General features: G+C 38.6%; 1 protein-coding gene across 4 annotated transcripts in view; it reads right to left on the reverse strand.

The window, feature by feature from the left end:
* LOC127423957 (fibroblast growth factor receptor 1-A-like) overlaps positions 1-20,203 on the reverse strand; it is an 88,339-nt gene that overhangs the window by 48,029 nt on the left and 20,107 nt on the right. For 2 of the 4 annotated variants that reach the window (XM_051668679.1, XM_051668677.1), the window contains exons 3-4: positions 1,837-2,094; positions 722-802 (exon numbers count right to left, since the gene is read on the reverse strand). In XM_051668679.1, coding sequence (XP_051524639.1) covers positions 722-802; positions 1,837-2,094 — 339 coding nt within the window. Of the gene's footprint in view, positions 1-721; positions 806-1,836; positions 2,095-20,203 lie in introns of all 4 variants that reach the window. The other 2 variants (XM_051668678.1, XM_051668675.1) reach the window with 1 other exon arrangement.

The raw sequence follows: 20,203 nt of genomic DNA on the forward strand, positions 1-20,203 counted from the left end.
AAATAAATAAAAATAAATAAAGGGGCCTGGGTAGCTCAGTGGTAAAATACGCTGGCTACCACCCCTGGAGTTCACTAGTTCGAATCCCAGGGCGTGCTGAGTGACTCCAGCCAGGTCTCCTAAGCAACCAAATTGGCCCGGTTGCTAGGGAGGGTAGAGTCACATGGGATAACCTCCTCGTGGTCGCTATAATGTGGTTCGTTCTCGGTGGGATGCATGGTGAATTGAGCGTGGTTGCCGCGGTGGATGGCGTGAAGCCTCCACACGCGCTATGTCTCCGTGGCAACGCGCTCAACAAGCCACGTGATAAGATGCGCGGGTTGACTGTCTCAGACGCGGAGACAACTGGGATTCGTCCTCCGCCACCCGGACTGAGGCGAATCACTATGCGACCACGAGGACTTAGAGCGCATTGGGAATTGGGCATTCCAAATTGGGAGAAAGAGGGGAAAAATCCCCAAAAATTAATAAATAAATAAATAAATAAATAAATAAATAAAAAACACACTAAAATTATGGCGATATTCACGATACTGCTTAATTTTATATTGTCAGCAAAATCATCACGATTATATCATGAATATTCGCTATATCGCCCAGCCCTAGTCCTAGTAACTGATATGGTTTATTGCCATTTCGTCAGACTTGTTGCAATGTCTTTAGCTTTCTGAACTTTGAGTCAGAGTTAGGAGCACAGAGAGTTTGACTAAGAGTGACTCACGAAGCAGTTTCTGGCTACTTGATAGCTTAGCCTCCTCGGAGGAAGATTCTTCATCGTCGTCATCTTCTGAGGAAGCCAATCCTTCTAACAAGAAAGAGAAAATGAGGTTATCTACAAGTCCACATGACTCAAGCACTACATTACAAATCTTCTGAAGCCATAGGATAGGTTTGTGCAAATTAAAGGGGACATGACATGAGGAATCTAATTTTCCTTGATCTTTTCACATGTAAGAGTTTATTGTACTATAAAAACATTTTCAGAACTCAAAACTTCCTCCTCACTGCGAAAAGAGCATTTGTTGAAACAAAGCTGCCAAAATGACTCGTTCTCTACTCTCTCCACATTGTGATGTCACACTGTGGTAGACATTTGCATCTGACCGGCTCCACAATGACACATCAACAACTTTACCATATTATTTCAGTAGACCCACCCAGTAGTGGTGAGCAGTGAGATGGCAAGAGAGAGCAGGTCAGTCAAGAGCAGATAGCCCATCAGAACAGTAGGTGTTTACTGTCAAGTCTTAAAGCAGCAGCAGCACCAAAACAGAGCGTTTCTAACAGAGGGTCAGAATGAGGGTGGAAAATGATCATGTTTTACAGATAAATTACTGTTTTTTTTATTGTGCAAAAAACTTCTCTAATATTATAAGTCAACCTCAAGGAACATACAGTATTAAAATACGAAAAAAGGCATGTCATGAGCCCTTTAAAGTAAACATTTTGAAAATTAAGCTGTTAATCAGTGAGCTGTTAATCCAGATTATTGAGTGTGAACTCGAGAACTGGATCAGCTTGATTTGTAAACGAATCATTCAGACCAGTTCTGTGAATTGAATCAACTGATTCATTGAAAAGATCCAACTCAAAAGAACGATTCGTTCATTTGTCGCTTCCTCTCTCATGAACATGAAAAGGCAAGATATGTTAGACATTAAGATTTCTAGTGAACAACGATTTAAAATCACCTTTTGAGTTCCACAAAATTAAGAAAGTCATTCACCTTTGGAATGACAAGTGGGTGACAAAATAATGACAAAATAAAATTTTTGGGTCAACTATTCCTTTAAAACTGAAACAATCAATCTGTAATTTCATATTATTCATACTCACCTGTAACATTAACGTTGAAGTAGTCTGTGTGGTTGCTGTTGGGGCCCTGAGCAAAGCAAGCATAAAGACCAGAGTCGGCTGGTTCCACAGTTTCGATCTCCAGCTGTTCGTTCCGCAGGTGCATGTGTTCTCCATCAACCAATGGAACACTGTCCTTAGTCCAGGTCACCTCATGTGTCTCCTCTTTACCTTTACAGCTAAGCTCCATTTTTTCCCCCGGATACAGAGTGAATGGCGTAGGCTCGACTGAGGCTACTGCTAAAACACACACAGTGTAAAAAGTCCCTTTTAGTTATAATCCATCAATATTCTTGGATCCCAAAACGTCAATAAATCTGTGTTAAAGCAAAAAAGATCAACCAACAACTAAACTGTCATTACTTACCCTTATGTCTCTCCAAATCCATATGACTCTCTTTCTTCCATGAAACTCAAAACGAGACATGTTACTGGTCGCTCTTTTCTATGCAATTACACTGAACTGAAACTTATGATTGTTTTTGTGTTCTTTTCCCATTCAATGTAATTTTAAAAGAAAGAGCGAACAGTTTTTTTTTTTGTGTGTGTGTGTGTGTTCCACAGGAAAAAAAAAAAAAAAAAAACTCATGGGTTTAAAAAAAACGTGTAAATAAATGGTGACAGAATTGTAATTTTTTGGTGAACTCTCTCTTTAATACATTGGTCTCCATGATACAGCATTCAAATCCACCAATATCCTCGCACACTTGCCTTCCAGTAGAAATGTGGCTTTTTTTATTACTGAATCCAGAACATTGTAAGCATTTCACATCCTACAGATATTGAGCAAAACACCTTCAAGCGTCTATTGAAGATACCATCTCTGTCAGTGCAAATCTCAGTTCGAATTAGTCAAGGGCCAATTGTCAGGCCAATTCGGAGAGGGAACTCAAATTTGATTAAGGGATTCAAGGTTGGGGCATTGTCTCAGACAAAGCCACCTGAGCCCACACGTTGCTCCTGGCGACCATTGGAGGAAGAGGGGGACTGAGATTGGGGGGGGGGGGGGGGGTTGTGGAGTAATTAATATAATTATTCAATTATGCTGATACATCGTCCATCAACTTCATGACACCCGTCTGCACTTGTCAAAAAAGTGGTTCGGGGACTGCTTCTTGTAGGATATAAGTAGTGTACTGGGAGATTATCCCAGTTGGGGGTCATCCTTAAAAGAATAGATGTTGTCAAAGAAAACATACTGACACCATATGCTAATTGCTGCGCCTTACGAACAGTATGCAGAGGTGAGATTTTTACTTTTACAAAACAAATGGTGACTGCTGCTTCTTGAAATGGAAATTGGATTTAGTTCAGTTCAATAATAGTGCATCTGACTTACAATAAGGGATTTGAATGTTACCAACTGGTTTCCTGTAAAAGGCGCATCACGGCTTGATAATTGTCCAAAAAGGTCAGGTTTCCATGAAATCCTACTACTTGTTGAAATAGACATTTTTTTAAATAAAGTTAGCTTAAATGAAAGTCAGTACCAAGGGAGTACTACTACGATGTATAAATACTTTACAATCCAAGTAATATATATTTTATTCACAGTGCGGTAATGAGAAAATCGTGATGAACATTATTTTTGGTGTTGGGGTAATGAAAATCAGGAGGTAAAATGTGCGTAACTGTCAATGTAAAAAAAAATCTTAATGAACCTAAAAATTGGCTTTATTTACTATAAGTAAAATGTAATTCCTTATTTGATCCTTTTAATTTTGGAGTAAAATAGGACCAGGACATTTTCTTGACAGGTGTCATGAGAGTCACGCAAACAATGCGTGGCCTACATCCTTGTGATTTGCTTAGGTTAACGACCCAAGACCAAAAATATGCATGTAAAATGTAGAAAATGGCAGAAAATGTAAATACAAAATTCCTCAATGTTCTAACAAAAGGGAGACATTTAACTTCCACAATGTGATGTTATTTCAGAGTGAAAGTAGGCATTCTATATCAACAAATTCACAACTATTATATTTTCACACTCATGTTATTTTCACACCCACATCAGAAAATAAGAAAAGCTGTTTCTGAGGTAGGAAAAGTTATTACAGTTTGATTAAAGAAAGATTTATCATAAAATAATGTACACTAATGTCCATATTACGTGTACATACACACTGGAATGGCATTTTCATCCACCGAAGTTGGAAACTTTCAAAAATGCTTTCCATAACCACATTCAAACTCTCCATAAAAACATGAGGCTAGCAAGCTGAAAACTGTCAATAGTGTCAATACTGATTTTCTGTTGCCTAATGAAAAAAGATGTTAAGGAAGAACAGCTTTGGCGATACCTGCAAATTTTCTATCAGATCTAGTTGTTACAGTGGATAGAGCTTTAATTGTTGGTGACTTCAACATTCACATAGATAATGAAAATGACACATTGGGATTAGCATTTATCAATATGTCAACTCTCATGGAGTCAGACAAAATGTACCAGGACCAACTCATTGCCATAATCATAAGCTAGATTTAATTCTGTCATATGGAGTTAATGTTGATACTATACAAATTCTAACGCAAAGTGATGACATCTCAGATCATTACCTCGTCTCATGTATGCTGCGATCAGCTAATGTTACTCAATCAACACCACGCTATCGTTCAGGTAGAACTATTCTTTCGACCACTAAAGATAGCTTCACTAATAATCTTCCAGATTTCTCTCATATACTCCGTAAGCCAAAAAGTCTAGAAGAACTTGAAGTATTAACAGAAAATATAAATATATTTATCTAGCACTCTTGATAGTGTTGCCCCCTTCGATTAAAGAAAATTAATGAAAAAAGCCCCGCCCCATAGTAAAATTATCACACTCATGCTCTCAAGAGAGCAGCTCGGAAAATGGAGTGCAAGAATACAAAATTAGTGGTATTTCATGGTGCATGGAAGGATAGTGTCTGTAGCTATAGACAGGCACTAAAAGCTGCCAGGTCAGCATATTTTACCAAACTCATAGAAAATAACCACAACAATCCTAGGTGTTTATTCAGTACTGTGGCTAAATTGGTTAGGAATAAAGCCTCGACTTGAACCAGATATTCCGTCGCAGCTCAGTAGTAATGACTTCATGAATATCTTCACTGATAAAATAGAAATTATCAGAAATAAAATTGGAATTATGCAACCGTCTGTCACAGTATCTCAGAAAACAGTCTCAAAATTTTCCTCAGGAACAATTTCAATCCTTCGCTGTCATAGGTCATGAAGAGCTAACAAAACTTATCAAAACATCAAAAGCCACAACATGTATGTTAGATCCAATATCAACTAAGGTTTTAAGAGATATTCCCTTTCTCAGATCTCAGAACCTCTTCTTAATATTATTAACTCCTCGCTATCCTTAGGACATGTCCCAAGAAAAATTGAAATGGCAGTTTTCAAACAGCTTATAAAGAAGCCAGAGCTTGATCCTGGAGAATTGGCTAATTATAGACCGATATCAAATATCCAGTTTAATGTTGAAAATACTAGAAAAGGTAGTGTCCTCCCAACTATGTTCATTTCTACAAAGAAATAGTACAGTTGAAGTCAGAAGTTTACATACACTTAGGTTGAAGTCATTAAAACTCATTTTTTTAACCACTCCACAGATTTAATATTATCAACTATAGTTTTGGAAAGTTGTTTAGGACATCTAATTTGTGCACGACACGAGTAATTTTTCCAACAATTGTTTACAGACAGATCGTTTCACTTTTAATTGACTATATCACAATTCCATTGGGTCAGAAGTTTACATACATTAAGTTAACTGTGCCTTTAAGCAGCTTGGAAAACTCCAGAAAATGATGTCAAGCCTTTAGACAATTAGCCAATTAGCTTCTGATAAGAGGTGTACCGAATTGGAGGTGTACCTGTAGATGTATTTTAAGGCATACCTTCAAACTCAGTGCATCTTTGCTTGACATCATGGGAAAATCAAAAGAAATCAGCCAAAACCTCAGGAAAAAAAATTGTGGACCTTTACAAGTCTGGTTCATCCTTGGGAGCAATTTCCAAATGCCTGAAGGTACCTTGTTCATCTGTACAAACAATAAGCCACAAGTATAAACACCATGGGACCAAGCAGCCATCATACTGCTCAGGAAGGAGACGTATTCTGTCTCCTAGAGATGAACGTAGTTTGGGGCGAAAAGTGTAAATCAATACCAGAACAACAGCTAAGTGAAGATGCTGGAGGAAACAGGTAGACGGGTATCTATATCCACAGTAAAACGAGTCCTATATTGACATAACCTGAAAGGCTGCTCAGCAAGGAAGAAGCCAATGCTCCAAAACCGCCATAAAATAGCCAGACTACAGTTTGAAAGTGCACATGGGGACAAAGATCTTCCTTTTCGGAGAAATTTCCTCTGGTCTGATAAAAAAAAAAAAAAAAAAGGAACTTTTTGGCCATAATGACCATCGTTATGTTTGGAGGAAAAAGGGTGAGGCTTGCAAGCCGAAGAACACTATCCCAACAGTGAAGCATGGGGTGGCAGCATCATGTTGAGAGGGTGCTTTGCTGCAGGAGGGACTGGTGCACTTCACAAAATAGATGGCATCATGAGGAAGGAAAATTATGTGGATATATTGAAGCAACATCTCAAGACATCAGCCAGGAAGTTAAAGCTTGGTCGCAAATGGGTCTTCCAATTAGAAATGACCCCAGGCATCCCTCCAAAGTTGTGGCAAAATGGCTTATGGACAACAAAGTCAAGGTATTGGAGTGGCCATCACAAATCCCTGACCTCAATCCGATAGAAAATTTGTGGGCAGAACTGAAAAAGCATGTGCGAGCAAGGAGGCCTACAAACCTGAATCAGTTACACCAGTTCTGTCTGGAAGAATGGGACTAAATTCCAGCAACTTATTGTGAGAAGCTTGTGGAAGGCTACCCCACAAGCTTAAAGGCAATGCTACAAAACACTAACAAATTGTATGTAAACTTCTGACCCACTGGGAATGTGATGAAAGAAATAAAAGTTTAAATAAATCATTCTCTCTACTATTATTCTGACACTTCACATTCTTAAAATAAAGTAGTGATCCTAACTGACCTAAGACAGGGAATGTTTTCTATGATAAAATGTCAGGAATTGTGAAAAACTGAGTTTAAATGTATTTGGCTAAGGTGTATGTAAACTTTTGACTAACAATTTCAGTCAGGATTTAGGCCCCATCACAGTACAGAGACTGCACTTATCAGAGTTACAAATGACTTGCTCTTATCATCTGATCGTGGCTGAATTTCTCTGCTAGTACTTTTAGATCTTAGTGCTGCCTTTGACACCATAGATCATGACATTCTCTAGAATAGGCTTGAGAATTATGTTGGCATTTATGGACTTGAATTAGCATGGTTTAGGTCCTATTTAGCAGACCGCTACCACTTTCTCTGTGTTAAAGTGTAATTATCAAATCAAACAAAAGTATGGAGTGCCACTGGGATCAGTTTTAGGGCCACTGCTTTTCTCCTTACATATGCTTCTCCTTACATATGCCCTGGGAGATATTATTAGGAATAGTGGAATAGGTTTCCATTGTTATGCTGACAATACACAACTTTATATTTCTTTGAAACCCGACAAAATGTCACAATTCTCCAAATTAGCAGAGTGTATCAATGAAATCAGAGATTGGATGGCCAGAAATTTCCTTTTACTCAATTCCAACAAAACAGAGGTACTAATTATTGGACCAAAAAACTCTATTAAAAAAATAAATAAATAAGACGCTAAAATATAATTTGACTCTTGATGGATGTACTGTCTTCTACAACGAAGAACTTAAGTGTTATATTTTATATCAATCTGTCCTTTGAAAATAAAATATCCAGTGTTTGTAGAACAGCATTATTCCACCTCAGAAATATTGCTGTTACAACACATGCTCTCTGTTGCTGATGCCGAAAAACAAATTCATGCGTTCATGACCTCAAGATTATTGTAATGCACTACTGGGAGGATGTCCAGAAAGTTCAATAAATACACTTCAATTGGTTCAAAATGCTGCAGCCAGAGTGCTGACTAGAACCAAGAAATATGATCATATATCGTATTAATTTTTACATTTTGATAACTATGTACAAAGCTCTGAATGGTCTAGCTCCGCAGTACTTAAGTGACCTTCTACCACGCTATATTCCATCACGTTCATTACGATCAAAAATTCTGGCCTGTTAACTTTCCTAGAATATCAAAATCCACAAAAGGAGGTAGATCCTTTTCCTATTTGGCTCCTAATCTATGGAATAGTCTCCCAAACACTGTTCGGATGCAGACATACTCAGAGTCTAGACTAAAGACTAAAATCTATTTAGCCAGACATACACCTAATTTATCCATCATCTCACAATTAGGCTGCTTTAGTTAGGTCTGCTGGAACCAGAAACATTTATCATGATCTATAACTCTGCAAAACATTTAATGGCATCTACACTAATATTATTCTTTTTGTTTCCCTGTCTCAACCTCGGGATTCATATCCCAAGGTTACCAGAGCCGGCCAGATCCAGCTCCATTCCTGCTTGGTGTCGGTCTCCACTGCTACATGTATCTTGAGTGATGATGACTAAATGCAGCCGGTGCCAGCCAGACATCATTTCAGTCTATTACGATGGACTTCAGGGGATGAACTGATGCCAACTCCAACCATAAGACATGGGATACTTCATATGCCACTGCCTGAACCTTGGACTTTGGATAGACCTCACCGAAATTACCTGCCAGTTGAACTGCGATGCACCTCACTCATCTCTGCCTGCATCAACTTGGTCTAATGATGGACTACTCTCTTAAAATGGAACACATAGACTATCAATTATTTGCCAACAAAAGCCTTCATCAACCAACTAACAAAGGACAATGCATCTATGTGAACTTCTGCAGTTAATCCAGGATGGATTTCTAAGACATTAGTCATTAATCTTACAGTTCATACAACATCTTTGTTTAAACACTGGCCCTTAACACTTACTTGGTTTACTAATTTTAAACCATGATTTGCACTGCACATAAATAAGTAATATTGGCATTATATTCCTGCTGTTTAGCCAGAGGGGAAATGGCCCCCACAGTGAGCCTGGTTTCTCCCAAAGTTATTTTTCTCCATTAACCAACATTAATCAGCTTGTTCACTGGGGTTCTAAATACAATTATTATTTATGTATTTTTATACACAATTTACAATCATATTTAATCAAACTACACAATGATGACTCTAAGACAGATATTACAGTTTAATTTTCTGTTAATGCATTATCTTTTGTAAAGCTGCTTTGAAACTATGTGTGTTATGAAAAGCGCTACAAATAAAAATGACTTGACTCATTACCGTAATTTTTTCTTGACTAGTTTTACTGTAGTAGCTCCGTCACTACCACTAACTCGTCCAATAAAGCAGATAGAGATAGAGGCCTGTTGCAGCAGGTTTTGGGCTGGTCTCCATGGTGACCTCAGTAGGGTCTAGTTAAGGTATTTCCTGCTTCACATGTGTCTAACAGGCTCTTAATCCTGACAGGAGCAGGGGCCAGGGAGGGATCAACTTTCCCCACAAAACACGGAGGCACGGAGAAAAGATGAGCTAGTGGAGTTATTCAGGCACAAAGAGAAGCTTAAAATGTGCTGTATGCTCGTGTCATTACCTAACCCTAATCTAATTACAAAGTAATTAATTTCTGTGCTCTAATTACTTTAGTAAAAAGTAGTGTAGCGCACTGCATTTCAAATTTTTGTAATCAGATTACAGATACTGACTTCAAATTAAATGATTACTTTATTACTTGCATTACACATTTCTAAAAGTAATATAGCCTATATAGAGTATGTAGAATAGATTTAAAACATGAATTTGGTTATGTGCATCTGTTTGCATTTTGTGACCACTGAAGGGTATGCACCCCCTAACAAATCCATGAATGAGGAGGAAATATAGACATTATTTTGAATTTGTTGAGTGGACAAACAAATGTTTTTCTGAGAAAAGTGTTATAGAAAGTAACTTAAAAGTAATTAGTGATGTGATTACATTTTAATGTAGAAATCAATAAAGTCAGTAAATTGATTACAATTTTAGAGTAGTAATTAGTCATTTGTAGTGAATTACTTTTTTTGAGTAACTTACTCAACAATGGTCATTACTTTGTTAATCACTCAAGCTTTACCCATTTTTAATACCGTTTTTGTACATAACTATTTAACTATATATAACTATGTCCTACTTTATCTTCTCTCTTTGTAGTTGTCTTTGTCAACATTACCGCTATTAATTCACAATACAATCAGGCCAAATAAGGATCTGGTTAAAACAGTAACAGTAATTTTGAAGTGTTGTCATGTACATCGGTTTCTATTAGGACTGGGCAATTTATCCAATATTCATGAAATTTTCGCAGTTATTTTGCTGGGATGCAACAATGAATATCGCAGTTTTTAATTTAGCTGTTTATTTGGCCATTAAGTTTCCTAAAGACCATCATTAGACTTCTTTCGCAATCCTTCCTTATAAGAGCACAATGACAGCTGTTTTAATAGCGTGTCTGACTTAAACTTCAGTAACAAAAACGTGTCAAAGCTAGTAAGCTTGAATAAGTTAAAATTTTGAGTTTGTTTGATTCCTTATTCAAAATTCTGATTCATTTGGCATCATCACTCAGAAATCTTCCCTAAAGTCTCTATGTAAAGTTGTCATATATCGAAATATTTTATTACACTATATGAAGGTAAATAATTAATGATTTAATGAAAAACATGCCTTGATTATTTTTAAAAACTAGATTTTGTACTGTGCTTTAGCTCTTGCATTAAACATTTGGAATTTACCAGGCTACAATGGCTATTTGGTTGAAATGGTTACTCTGATTAAAAATAACCAACTTTTTTAGCCATTTCAGAAAAACTACATACTGTACATATCGAGAAATACTGTATAATATAGTCAAAAAGCTGACACATACCAAGATATAATGTTTTTAATATTACCCATCACTACTTTGCCTACCGATGAACATATGCAGATATTAACTTTCTTTCCCCAAACCATCACAGCCTCACTTGACCACAGTGTTGCTTCTAGAGACAGCAACTTTTTAAATAATAATTGATGAGCAATTCTGACATATTACAGACACACAATTGATCATAAGTCTGTGGCAACGAAAGTAATATCCTCTTGGCACTCAGCATTGAGCAGGACCGATCCCAAAAACATTTTACACCAATCACTAAAGAGGTTGTTTACTGTGGGGCATCAAGTGAGAATATTCTGTAATAATCACACAGGGAGGAAATTATACAGCTGCTTGATGATTTATAGTCATTAATCGACATGCTTCCTTCCAGGATATTAAATGCTGGCATGCTACCTAGCCATAAGTCACTTCAAAGAGCTAAACAACCCATAATGCAATACAAGCTGAAGACAGCACTGGTGTGCAAGATATAGAGTCCAGATGTCATCTGGCAATGCCACAACTACTGCACTGAAAACTAGAGCATTATGTGAGAAAAATAGACTGATGGTGGGAAACATATTTGGTTGCCACAGTAACAGCAAGAAAATGTTCTTAAGGGAAAGTTAACGAAAAAATGAAAATTCTTTCATCATTTACTCATCCTCATATACCATCCCAAATGTGTATGATTTGTTGCCGTGTATAATGTTTCTTTCTTCAACAGATCACAAAGATATTTAGAAGAATATTTCAGCTCTGTAGGTCCATACAATACAAGTGAATGGTGACCAAAACTTTGAAGCTCCAAAAAGCACATAAATGGCAGCATACAAGTAATCAATACGACTCCAGTGGTTAAATCCATGTCTTCAGAAGTAATATGATAGGTGTGGGTGAGAAACAGATCAATATTTAAGTCCTTTTTAGGTGGCGATATGCACAAAGAATGCGAATCGCCAAAACAAAAGAAGAATGGGGAAGTGAAAGTGGTGATCGATAGTAAAAAGTACTTAAGCATTTATCTGTTTCTCACCAACACCTATCATATCGCTTCTGAAGACATGAATTAAACCACTGGAGTCGTATGGATTACTTTTATGCTGACTTTATTATGCTGAATCACAATTTTAGTCATCATTCACTTGTGAGGACCAACAAAGCTGAAATATTCTTCTAAAAATCTCTGTATCAGCAGAAGAAAGTCATACACATCTGGGATGGCATGAGGGTGAGTACAGTAAATTATTATAGAATTGTAATTTTTGTGCAAACTATCCCTTTATGAATGATGCAAATGCAAATACAAAATGGCTCCAACAGTAATACGATCCCCCTAAAACTAATATTCAATAGACATTATATTTACAGTTTATTATTAATAATTATCGGAACAGTTCTTCTAATTAACAGTTTATTAGCCAAACTGTATGCAGTCGTAATAATATAGAATGTGCAGTATCAGGTGTGCGTTTATATGCATTTAACAACAGCTTTTCACTCGTTTTATCTTCCACCAGGCAAAAATAGTTTGTTTACATTCCTAAGCCCAAATATGAGTAATAATAATTGTGATGCTTGCCTTGGCGATAACCATTAAGGCTTAGACCCCATCTTCACCTAGTATAAAGATGCATTGTTTGGTGATCGGATCACATGTGGTCAGTGCTAAATACAGGTCTAAACGGGGTCTTAAACGTTTTGTGATCGGATCACAAAAACCACATACGTATGTGGTCAAAAACGCGTCACATTTGAGGTGTAAACGCTAATTCGTCCTGTATGCGTCCCGGCAGCAGCGAAGTGCCTCCCCTCACCTGTCAATCAATCGCTGCGCTAAAACAAGAGTTTAAACTATGCCAGTTATAAGCAGCTTTAAAAGGAAAAAAAAAAAACCTTTAAAAAGTAACATTTTAAAAAGCGGATATATACACAAGCATGAGAACGGATCTTCTTCGGTGTGTCTGATATCAACATGCAGTGACACTTATGAAAAGCACAAACATCTGCAGCTCAGGTTAATACAATTAATCCACTAAAATAATGGACAATTCTGCTTGAAATGTTGATTTTGTGCTTAGATTAAATTTCAGCTGCATCAGGGAGAAATAGCGTGCCATTTTTTCCCCCGCACTTTCTTTGTCTTTTCTGACTTTGTTGCGGTTTATTATCATGCAGGAACACACGGACACGGACATAGTGATTGATATATGTCGTCATGAAACAGTCCCTCCCTTCCAAATCCGATCACAAGTGGTCACAGAAGACACATTTAAACAACCAGATGTAAACAGCAATGTGTCTCACCAGATCACATGATCGGATCACCAGAGACGCATCATAATACTAGGTGGAAACGGCGTCTTAGTCTTGATTCAGACTCAAACTGAACAAAAAGATGAGCCCTTTCCTGTCAAGTCACTCCTCATGGAATCTCAGGCCTGTTAATCCTCTAGATTCTATGACCAGATTAGGTCAGATTAAAGACCATATTTCTGGAAAAGCAACCCAGCTGGAACAACCATTGAGTTTATTTTTCCTGCTTCAAGCCATTCAGAAAAGATGATCGACACCCCTGAAAATCAAGTTAATTACAGCAAAACATGAAAGGAATTTTTTTCCTCCTCGTTTTTGTGGTAGACTAAATTAGAGGTGAGCGAGTGAGGACAGGCAGTGTACAAGACAGACGAAGAGGGGCCTTTCGTAAAGAGAGACTGGATACAAAAGAGGAAGCAATGCAAGAAGAGAACAACCACAAAGATTTCCATTCATTAGAGGTGGTGATGGAGTGAGAAAGTTTAGTGATTACACAAGAAAGAAACTGTAATAAGATTAGTACATTCATTTTGTGACCAAATGCGATTACCGTGACTAGTAGTCCATTACTTGTGATTAGTGAAGGTGCTGGCTCAGTGTGACATTAAAAAAACATGGCAATCTAAATGAGGGCATACCTTACTGCCCTACAAAGGAAAAACATTAGACTGCAACACTTGAAATGGCATCAAAGTTTTTAGATTGTCCAGCCAAATGTGGATTATCAACAATTCACACACTGACCACGTTTACATGCACTTAAGAAAATGATTTATTCCAAGGATTTTGCAGAAAGTGGCTTTCTGAAACGTCATGTACACAATAACTCCAATTTCCTTACAGCGTTTAAGGGATTAAGAGAAAGCGGTTTAACACACATGGGTTTCTCTCGGAGAAGGCGGCTTATTGTGGTCATGTCAACGCATAAGCATGTTCTTACAGGGGAATGATGGTTAGAGGAGTGCGCATGTGCGTGAGCAGACCGGATAACAAACGTTGTAGGATGGAGCCCAACAACAATTCAACACAGTGGAAAGAATTCAACATTTCTGGGTGTACACTGGGAAAATCTTGAAATAAAAGTGAAGCAACAGAGAATAAAACAGCAAAGTCTTCCTCAGACACCATGTTAGTTATTTACACAAGCATTATGGGGACATTACATAGCTGTGGAGAAAGCTGCTTCCTGACCGAGATGCATGTATACAGGAGTGAAGAGAAAGCCGCTAATAGCTCATGTGAACACACACCAATTCAGAGCCTTAAAGGAATAGTTCACCCAAAAATGAAAATTTGCTGATAATTCACTCACTCTCAGGCCACCCAAGATGTATATGACATTCTTTCTTCATCAGAACAGGATTTAAGATTTTTAGGAAAGTATCCCAGGTTTTTAGCTTCATCCAATGTGAATGGACACCAATATTTGATGGTCCAAAAAGCACACTTAGGCAGCAAAATAATCCACACGACTCCAATAGATTAAGTAATGTCTTCTGAAGTTAATCCATACGTTTGTGTGAAAAACGAATTGCTAATTAAAACGTTTTTAACTTTAAATCGGCGCTTCCACCAGCTCTCTGTAGCTGTTTGAATTGACCTAAATCTCGCGTGAAGTACGTTCCTCTGTGATAAACAGGGTAGAACTTCTGAATTCTCGCGTGAACACGCCAACGTGATGACATCACACGACAGCAACGTGAGGCATTCAGTGTTTACAGGAAGCGAAGTTAAAAGTCTTAATTAGTGATTAGTTTCTCACAAACATATCGATTCACTTCAGAAGACATTACTTGATCGACGGGAGTCATGTGGATTTCTTTGATACTGACTAAGTGTGCTTTTTGGACTGTCAAAAATTGGTGTCCGTTCACTTGCATTGAATGCAGCTAAAAACCTGGGATACTTTCCTAAAAATCTTAAATCCTGTTCTGATGAAGAAAGAAGGTCATATATATCTTGGATAGTCTGAGGGTGAATAAATTATCTGCAAATGTTCATTTTTGGGTGAACTATTCCTTTAAGCAGCGTTCTTGCAATAAACACTTTCTGATGTCCATGTAAACGTGGTCACTGTTGGGACAAATTTGTCCTCAGACTATAGCTAAGCAAACACACAAACACAAACACACACACACACCTATGTATCATTACCACCCCTGTCTTGCTGGCCTATCATCAACTGAACCCCACATGAGGACTTGGATGCTAATGGCATTTGTTCACAACGGCCACAGTTGTATAAACATAATCACTGCTTGGCTACACACAAATGTGCCCATGTACACACGCACATGCTCTGCGGGAGGGACAAAAATGAGATCAGTGTGCCCTGCTGAATAACAGCCATTGTTTTCCCAAATTATTTATTCATCTCCTTCTAAAGAGAGAGTTATACAGAGAGCAAGACTGTTTGAGAGAAAGCGATCTTAAGTAATTCCAGACTGGAGACTTACCATTCATAAACCAGAGCTGACTATCCTAAATCAAGTGTTGGAGAAGCTACTTTGGATCTGTTGCTTACCAAGCTACAAGTTACTCAGAGTAGTTAAACTACAATTAAGCTACTCTTTTGAAAAAGCAGTTAGCATCAGGGGTGGAAGCAGTGGGAATATTATTGAGTGATGACTAAAGTCGGTAAATTGTGTTTTTGAACAGGTTAACTGAAATGGGAATTAACCATCCAAATGAAATTAATCAGACTTACCAAAGCTACTTGTCACACCACTGTAAATTGTAAGTTAACAGCATCACTACTTTTAGTTAGTAACAGTATTTAGACTAGGATTGAGGACATAGAACTAAGGTAAGAGCCTAACTACTCTTTAAAAACCATGTTAAATACATCTGTAACGAGGACGAGGGCATGGCCGGGCCATGAGGACGCACGCCCGGTGCTGAATTGTCCTAATCAGCCGGAAGAGGGATAAAGACGAGCCGGAGGCACCAGTTCGAGAGAGAGACACACGTGGCCCATGTGTGTGTCGTGCGTTTATGTTTAAGTTCAGTTATGTCATTAAAGTTATGTTGACTGTTCTGCCGGTTCCCGCCGCCTCCTTGCCCATCCTGAACCCCATTACATTGGTGCCGAAACCCGGGAAGGCAGAGGGATGCACTGTCGTGGAGTCCTCGCCGCTGCTGTCCGCCGTTAAATGGAGGAGCCGCTGTCATCCGCCAGAGGACAGAGTCGCCGCTGCCGTTCGGCAGATGAAATGCTGCCATCTGCCAGGAAGTGGAGGAGCAGTTACCGTCTGCCAGGGATCGGAGGACTTACAGCCATGCACCAGGGGAGGAGCGGCTGTCGTCCGCAGGGGGTGGAGGAGTGGCTGAGGACCAGGCAACGGCGTGTCCAGGGACCGGCGAGGGAGTTTTTTCTCTCGCTGCTCTCTCTGTATCTCCCCCTCGCTCTTTCCCTCTCCCTCCCCTCGTCTCTCCCAGGGCTCCAGAGAGGCGGGAAAGACCTGCCGGCAGAAGGACGGCCGGAAGGGCAACACTTCCCCTCCTGAATTGGGCGGTGGAGGAGTGTGATGAGGAGTAGGGCGTGGCCAGGTCGTGAGGACGCACGCCGGCGCTGAATTGTCCTAATCAGCTGGGAGGGGGATAAAGATGAGCCGGAGGTGCCAGTTTGAGAGAGAGAGAGACACACGCGGCCGCTATGTGTGTGTTGGTGTGTTTATGTTTAAGTTCAGTTATGTCATTAAAGTTATGTTGACTGTTCTGCCGGTTCCCGCCGCCTCCTTGCCCATCCTGAACCCCGTTACAACATTACATTTTATATTAAATACGACTCAATGTAAACATTCAAACAAATTTTGTTTCCAAACTATTATGCTTAAACCATCTATTCTGTCTATGCACAAAGCCACTTTAGCAATATAAATGTTTTGCTGCTTTTTCTAAACTAACTTTTGCACTACAATACTTACTCAACCTCAACATGAACAAGCTGCTAAAGCTCATTTAAAAAGGAAGTAGAATCATGAGCCAAAGGAAATTGTAGGGAAATTATTAAAATACATGACATGATCAGAAGTCACTAGCTCAGTAGTGATTTCAATATTCATTCCTCTGTTGACATTAATAAACCCTCAAATTAAGATGTATACCCCTAGATAAAATTATAAAGGCATAGAGTCTCAATTTCTAAAAAGAAAATGAACATTTTTGTGTGACTTCCAAACAAATCAACACTAACAGAGGGTTATGAAATGGAATATCTTTACTCTTTTCTGATTCAATTGAAAGCATTTAACAGTGTTTGCTCACAATGACATTTAAACACTTCAGGAAGTGTTTAGGAAGCCCTGTTGTTTGTGCAGGTTGCATTTCCAAAAAAGAAAAATGTAACCAGATGCTGGAGTGTCAGTCACTCATCAACAGCTGAAACTACCATTTACACCATAGGAGGCCCCAGGGGGATATAGAAAGAAGAGCATTCTCTGTTCTGACAGGAGGGAAGAGGAAGAGGAGCAGGAGAAGAGGAAATAAGCAGAGGGTCTCAGCACACCTGGCCATTTGCCTGTCAAGTGTTAAGTTGGTAAAAAAGATAATCCATCACATTCTGGTCTGGTCTTCCTACCTTCATTATAGTCATAACAAAATCCTTAAGGCCAGTGTTCAATCAAGTGGTCAGAAACTAAAAACTTATACCTAAACTAGCCAGAAATCTAGGGGCGTGATTCTTTAGTGCAACAGACCCCAGATTAAAACCCAGACGAGCGCCCAATTTATGTTACAACCACAGTGAACCTAGGGCAGTGATTCCCAAACCAGGGGTGTGTGTACACCAAGGTAATCTTAAACAGGTTCCAAGGAGTACTTGGAAAGATTTTTATTTTGTTTTGTTGCTCGTAGAAACAGAAAGTACAACTTAATTTATAAATAAATGGACTAGTGTGTGTTTTTCGATAGTTTCTCCATGATTGCACCACAAAACTAACAAAACTTGAAATTAACATACAATCTGGATAAATTTGAAAATAGTGTTTTCTTTTTTAAAACTCTGTCCACACTGCCATTTTCAAACAAGTTGCACACTGAAAAATATGAAAATGCTTAAATCCTCTCACTGTGTATGTGAAAACTCACCGTTCCATGTAAGGCCTGAAACGCAATTATTCTCATGTTCCGCCGCCAGACACCAATTCCAAGTAAACTTTCCATTGCCACCGACTAATATTTCTTGAGGAATGCAATATTAAGGTTGTACAAAGTTACATTTATCTTTAACAACACTATCAAACAAAACAACGCTGCTACAACATAGGTCACCATCTTGATAGTTTTGGTTTGAATGGATCACATGACAACATCTTCCCTGTCCACATACTAAAATGCGAAGACAACGTTTTCAAATATATCCATTTGGGATAGCGTTTTTGAAAAGCTCAGTTTATGCTAGATAAATTGCTGTCTCAGTGTGGACAGAAGGCCAAAATATAGAGAAAAAGATGCATTTAAAAAAAAAAAAAAAAAATTATATATATATATGTTTGGATGTAGCCTGAAATTCCAATCACATATACAGGTGCATCTCAATAAATTAGAATGTCGTAGAAAAGTTCATTTATTTCAGTAATTCAACTCAAATTGTGAAACTCGTGTATTAAATAAATTCAATGCACACAGACTGAAGTAGTTTAAGTCTTTGGTTCTTTTAATTGTGATGATTTTGGCTCACATTTAACAAAAACCCACCAATTCACTATCTCAAAAAATTAGAATATGGTGACATGCCAATCAGCTAATCAACTCAAAACACCTGCAAAGGTTTCCTGAGCCTTCAAAATGGTCTCTCAGTTTGGTTCACTAGGCTACACAATCATGGGGAAGACTGCTGATCTGACAGTTGTCCAGAAGACAATCATTGACACACTTCACAAGGAGGGTAAGCCACAAACATTCATTGCCAAAGAAGCTGGCTGTTCACAGAGTGCTGTATCCAAGCATGTTAACAGAAAGTTGAGTGGAAGGAAAAAGTGTGGAAGAAAAAGATGCACAACCAACCGAGAGAACCACAGCCTTACGATTGTCAAGCAAAATCGATTCAAGAATTTGGGTGAACTTCACAAGGAATGGACTGAGGCTGGGGTCAAGACATCAAGAGCCACCACACACAAACATGTCAAGGAATTTGGCTACAGTTGTCGTATTCCTCTCGTTAAGCCACTCCTGAACCACAGACAACGTCAGAGGCGTCTTACCTGGGCTAAGGAGAAGAAGAACTGGACTGTTGCCCAGTGGTCCAAAGTCTTCTTTTCAGATGAGAGCAAGTTTTGTATTTCATTTGGAAACCAAGGTCCTAGAGTCTGGAGGAAGGATGGAGAAGCTCATAGCCCAAGTTGCTTGAAGTCCAGTGTCAAGTTTCCACAGTCTGTGATGATTTGGGGTGCAATGTCATCTGCTGGTGTTGGTCCATTGTGTTTTTTGAAAACCAAAGTCACTGCACCCGTTTACCAAGAAATTTTGGAGCACTTCATGCTTCCTTCTGCTGACCAGCTTTTTAAAGATGCTGATTTCATTTTCCAGCAGGATTTGGCACCTGCCCACACTGCCAAAAGCACCAAAAGTTGGTTAAATGACCATGGTGTTGGTGTGCTTGACTGGCCAGCAAACTCTCCAGACCTGAACCCCATAGAGAATCTATGGGGTATTGTCAAGAGGAAAATGAGAAACAAGAGACCGAAAAATGCAGATGAGCTGAAGGCCACTGTCAAAGAAACCTGGGCTTCCATACCACCTCAGCAGTGCCACAAACTGATCACCTCCATGCCACGCCGAATTGAGGCAGTAATTAAAGCAAAAGGAGCCCCTACCAAGTATTGAGTACATATACAGTAAATGAACATACTTTCCAGAAGGCCAACAATTCACTAAAAATGTTTTTTTTAATTGGTCTTATGATGTATTCTAATTTTTTGAGATAGTGAATTGGTGGGTTTTTGTTAAATGTGAGCCAAAATCATCACAATTAAAAGAACCAAAGACTTAAACTACTTCAGTCTGTGTGCACTGAATTTATTTAATACACGAGTTTCACAATTTGAGTTGAATTACTGAAATAAATGAACTTTTCCACGACATTCTAAT

This window comes from Myxocyprinus asiaticus, chromosome 33 (genome assembly GCF_019703515.2).
Source record: "Myxocyprinus asiaticus isolate MX2 ecotype Aquarium Trade chromosome 33, UBuf_Myxa_2, whole genome shotgun sequence".
In the NCBI taxonomy this organism is placed as follows: Eukaryota; Metazoa; Chordata; class Actinopteri; order Cypriniformes; family Catostomidae; genus Myxocyprinus; species Myxocyprinus asiaticus.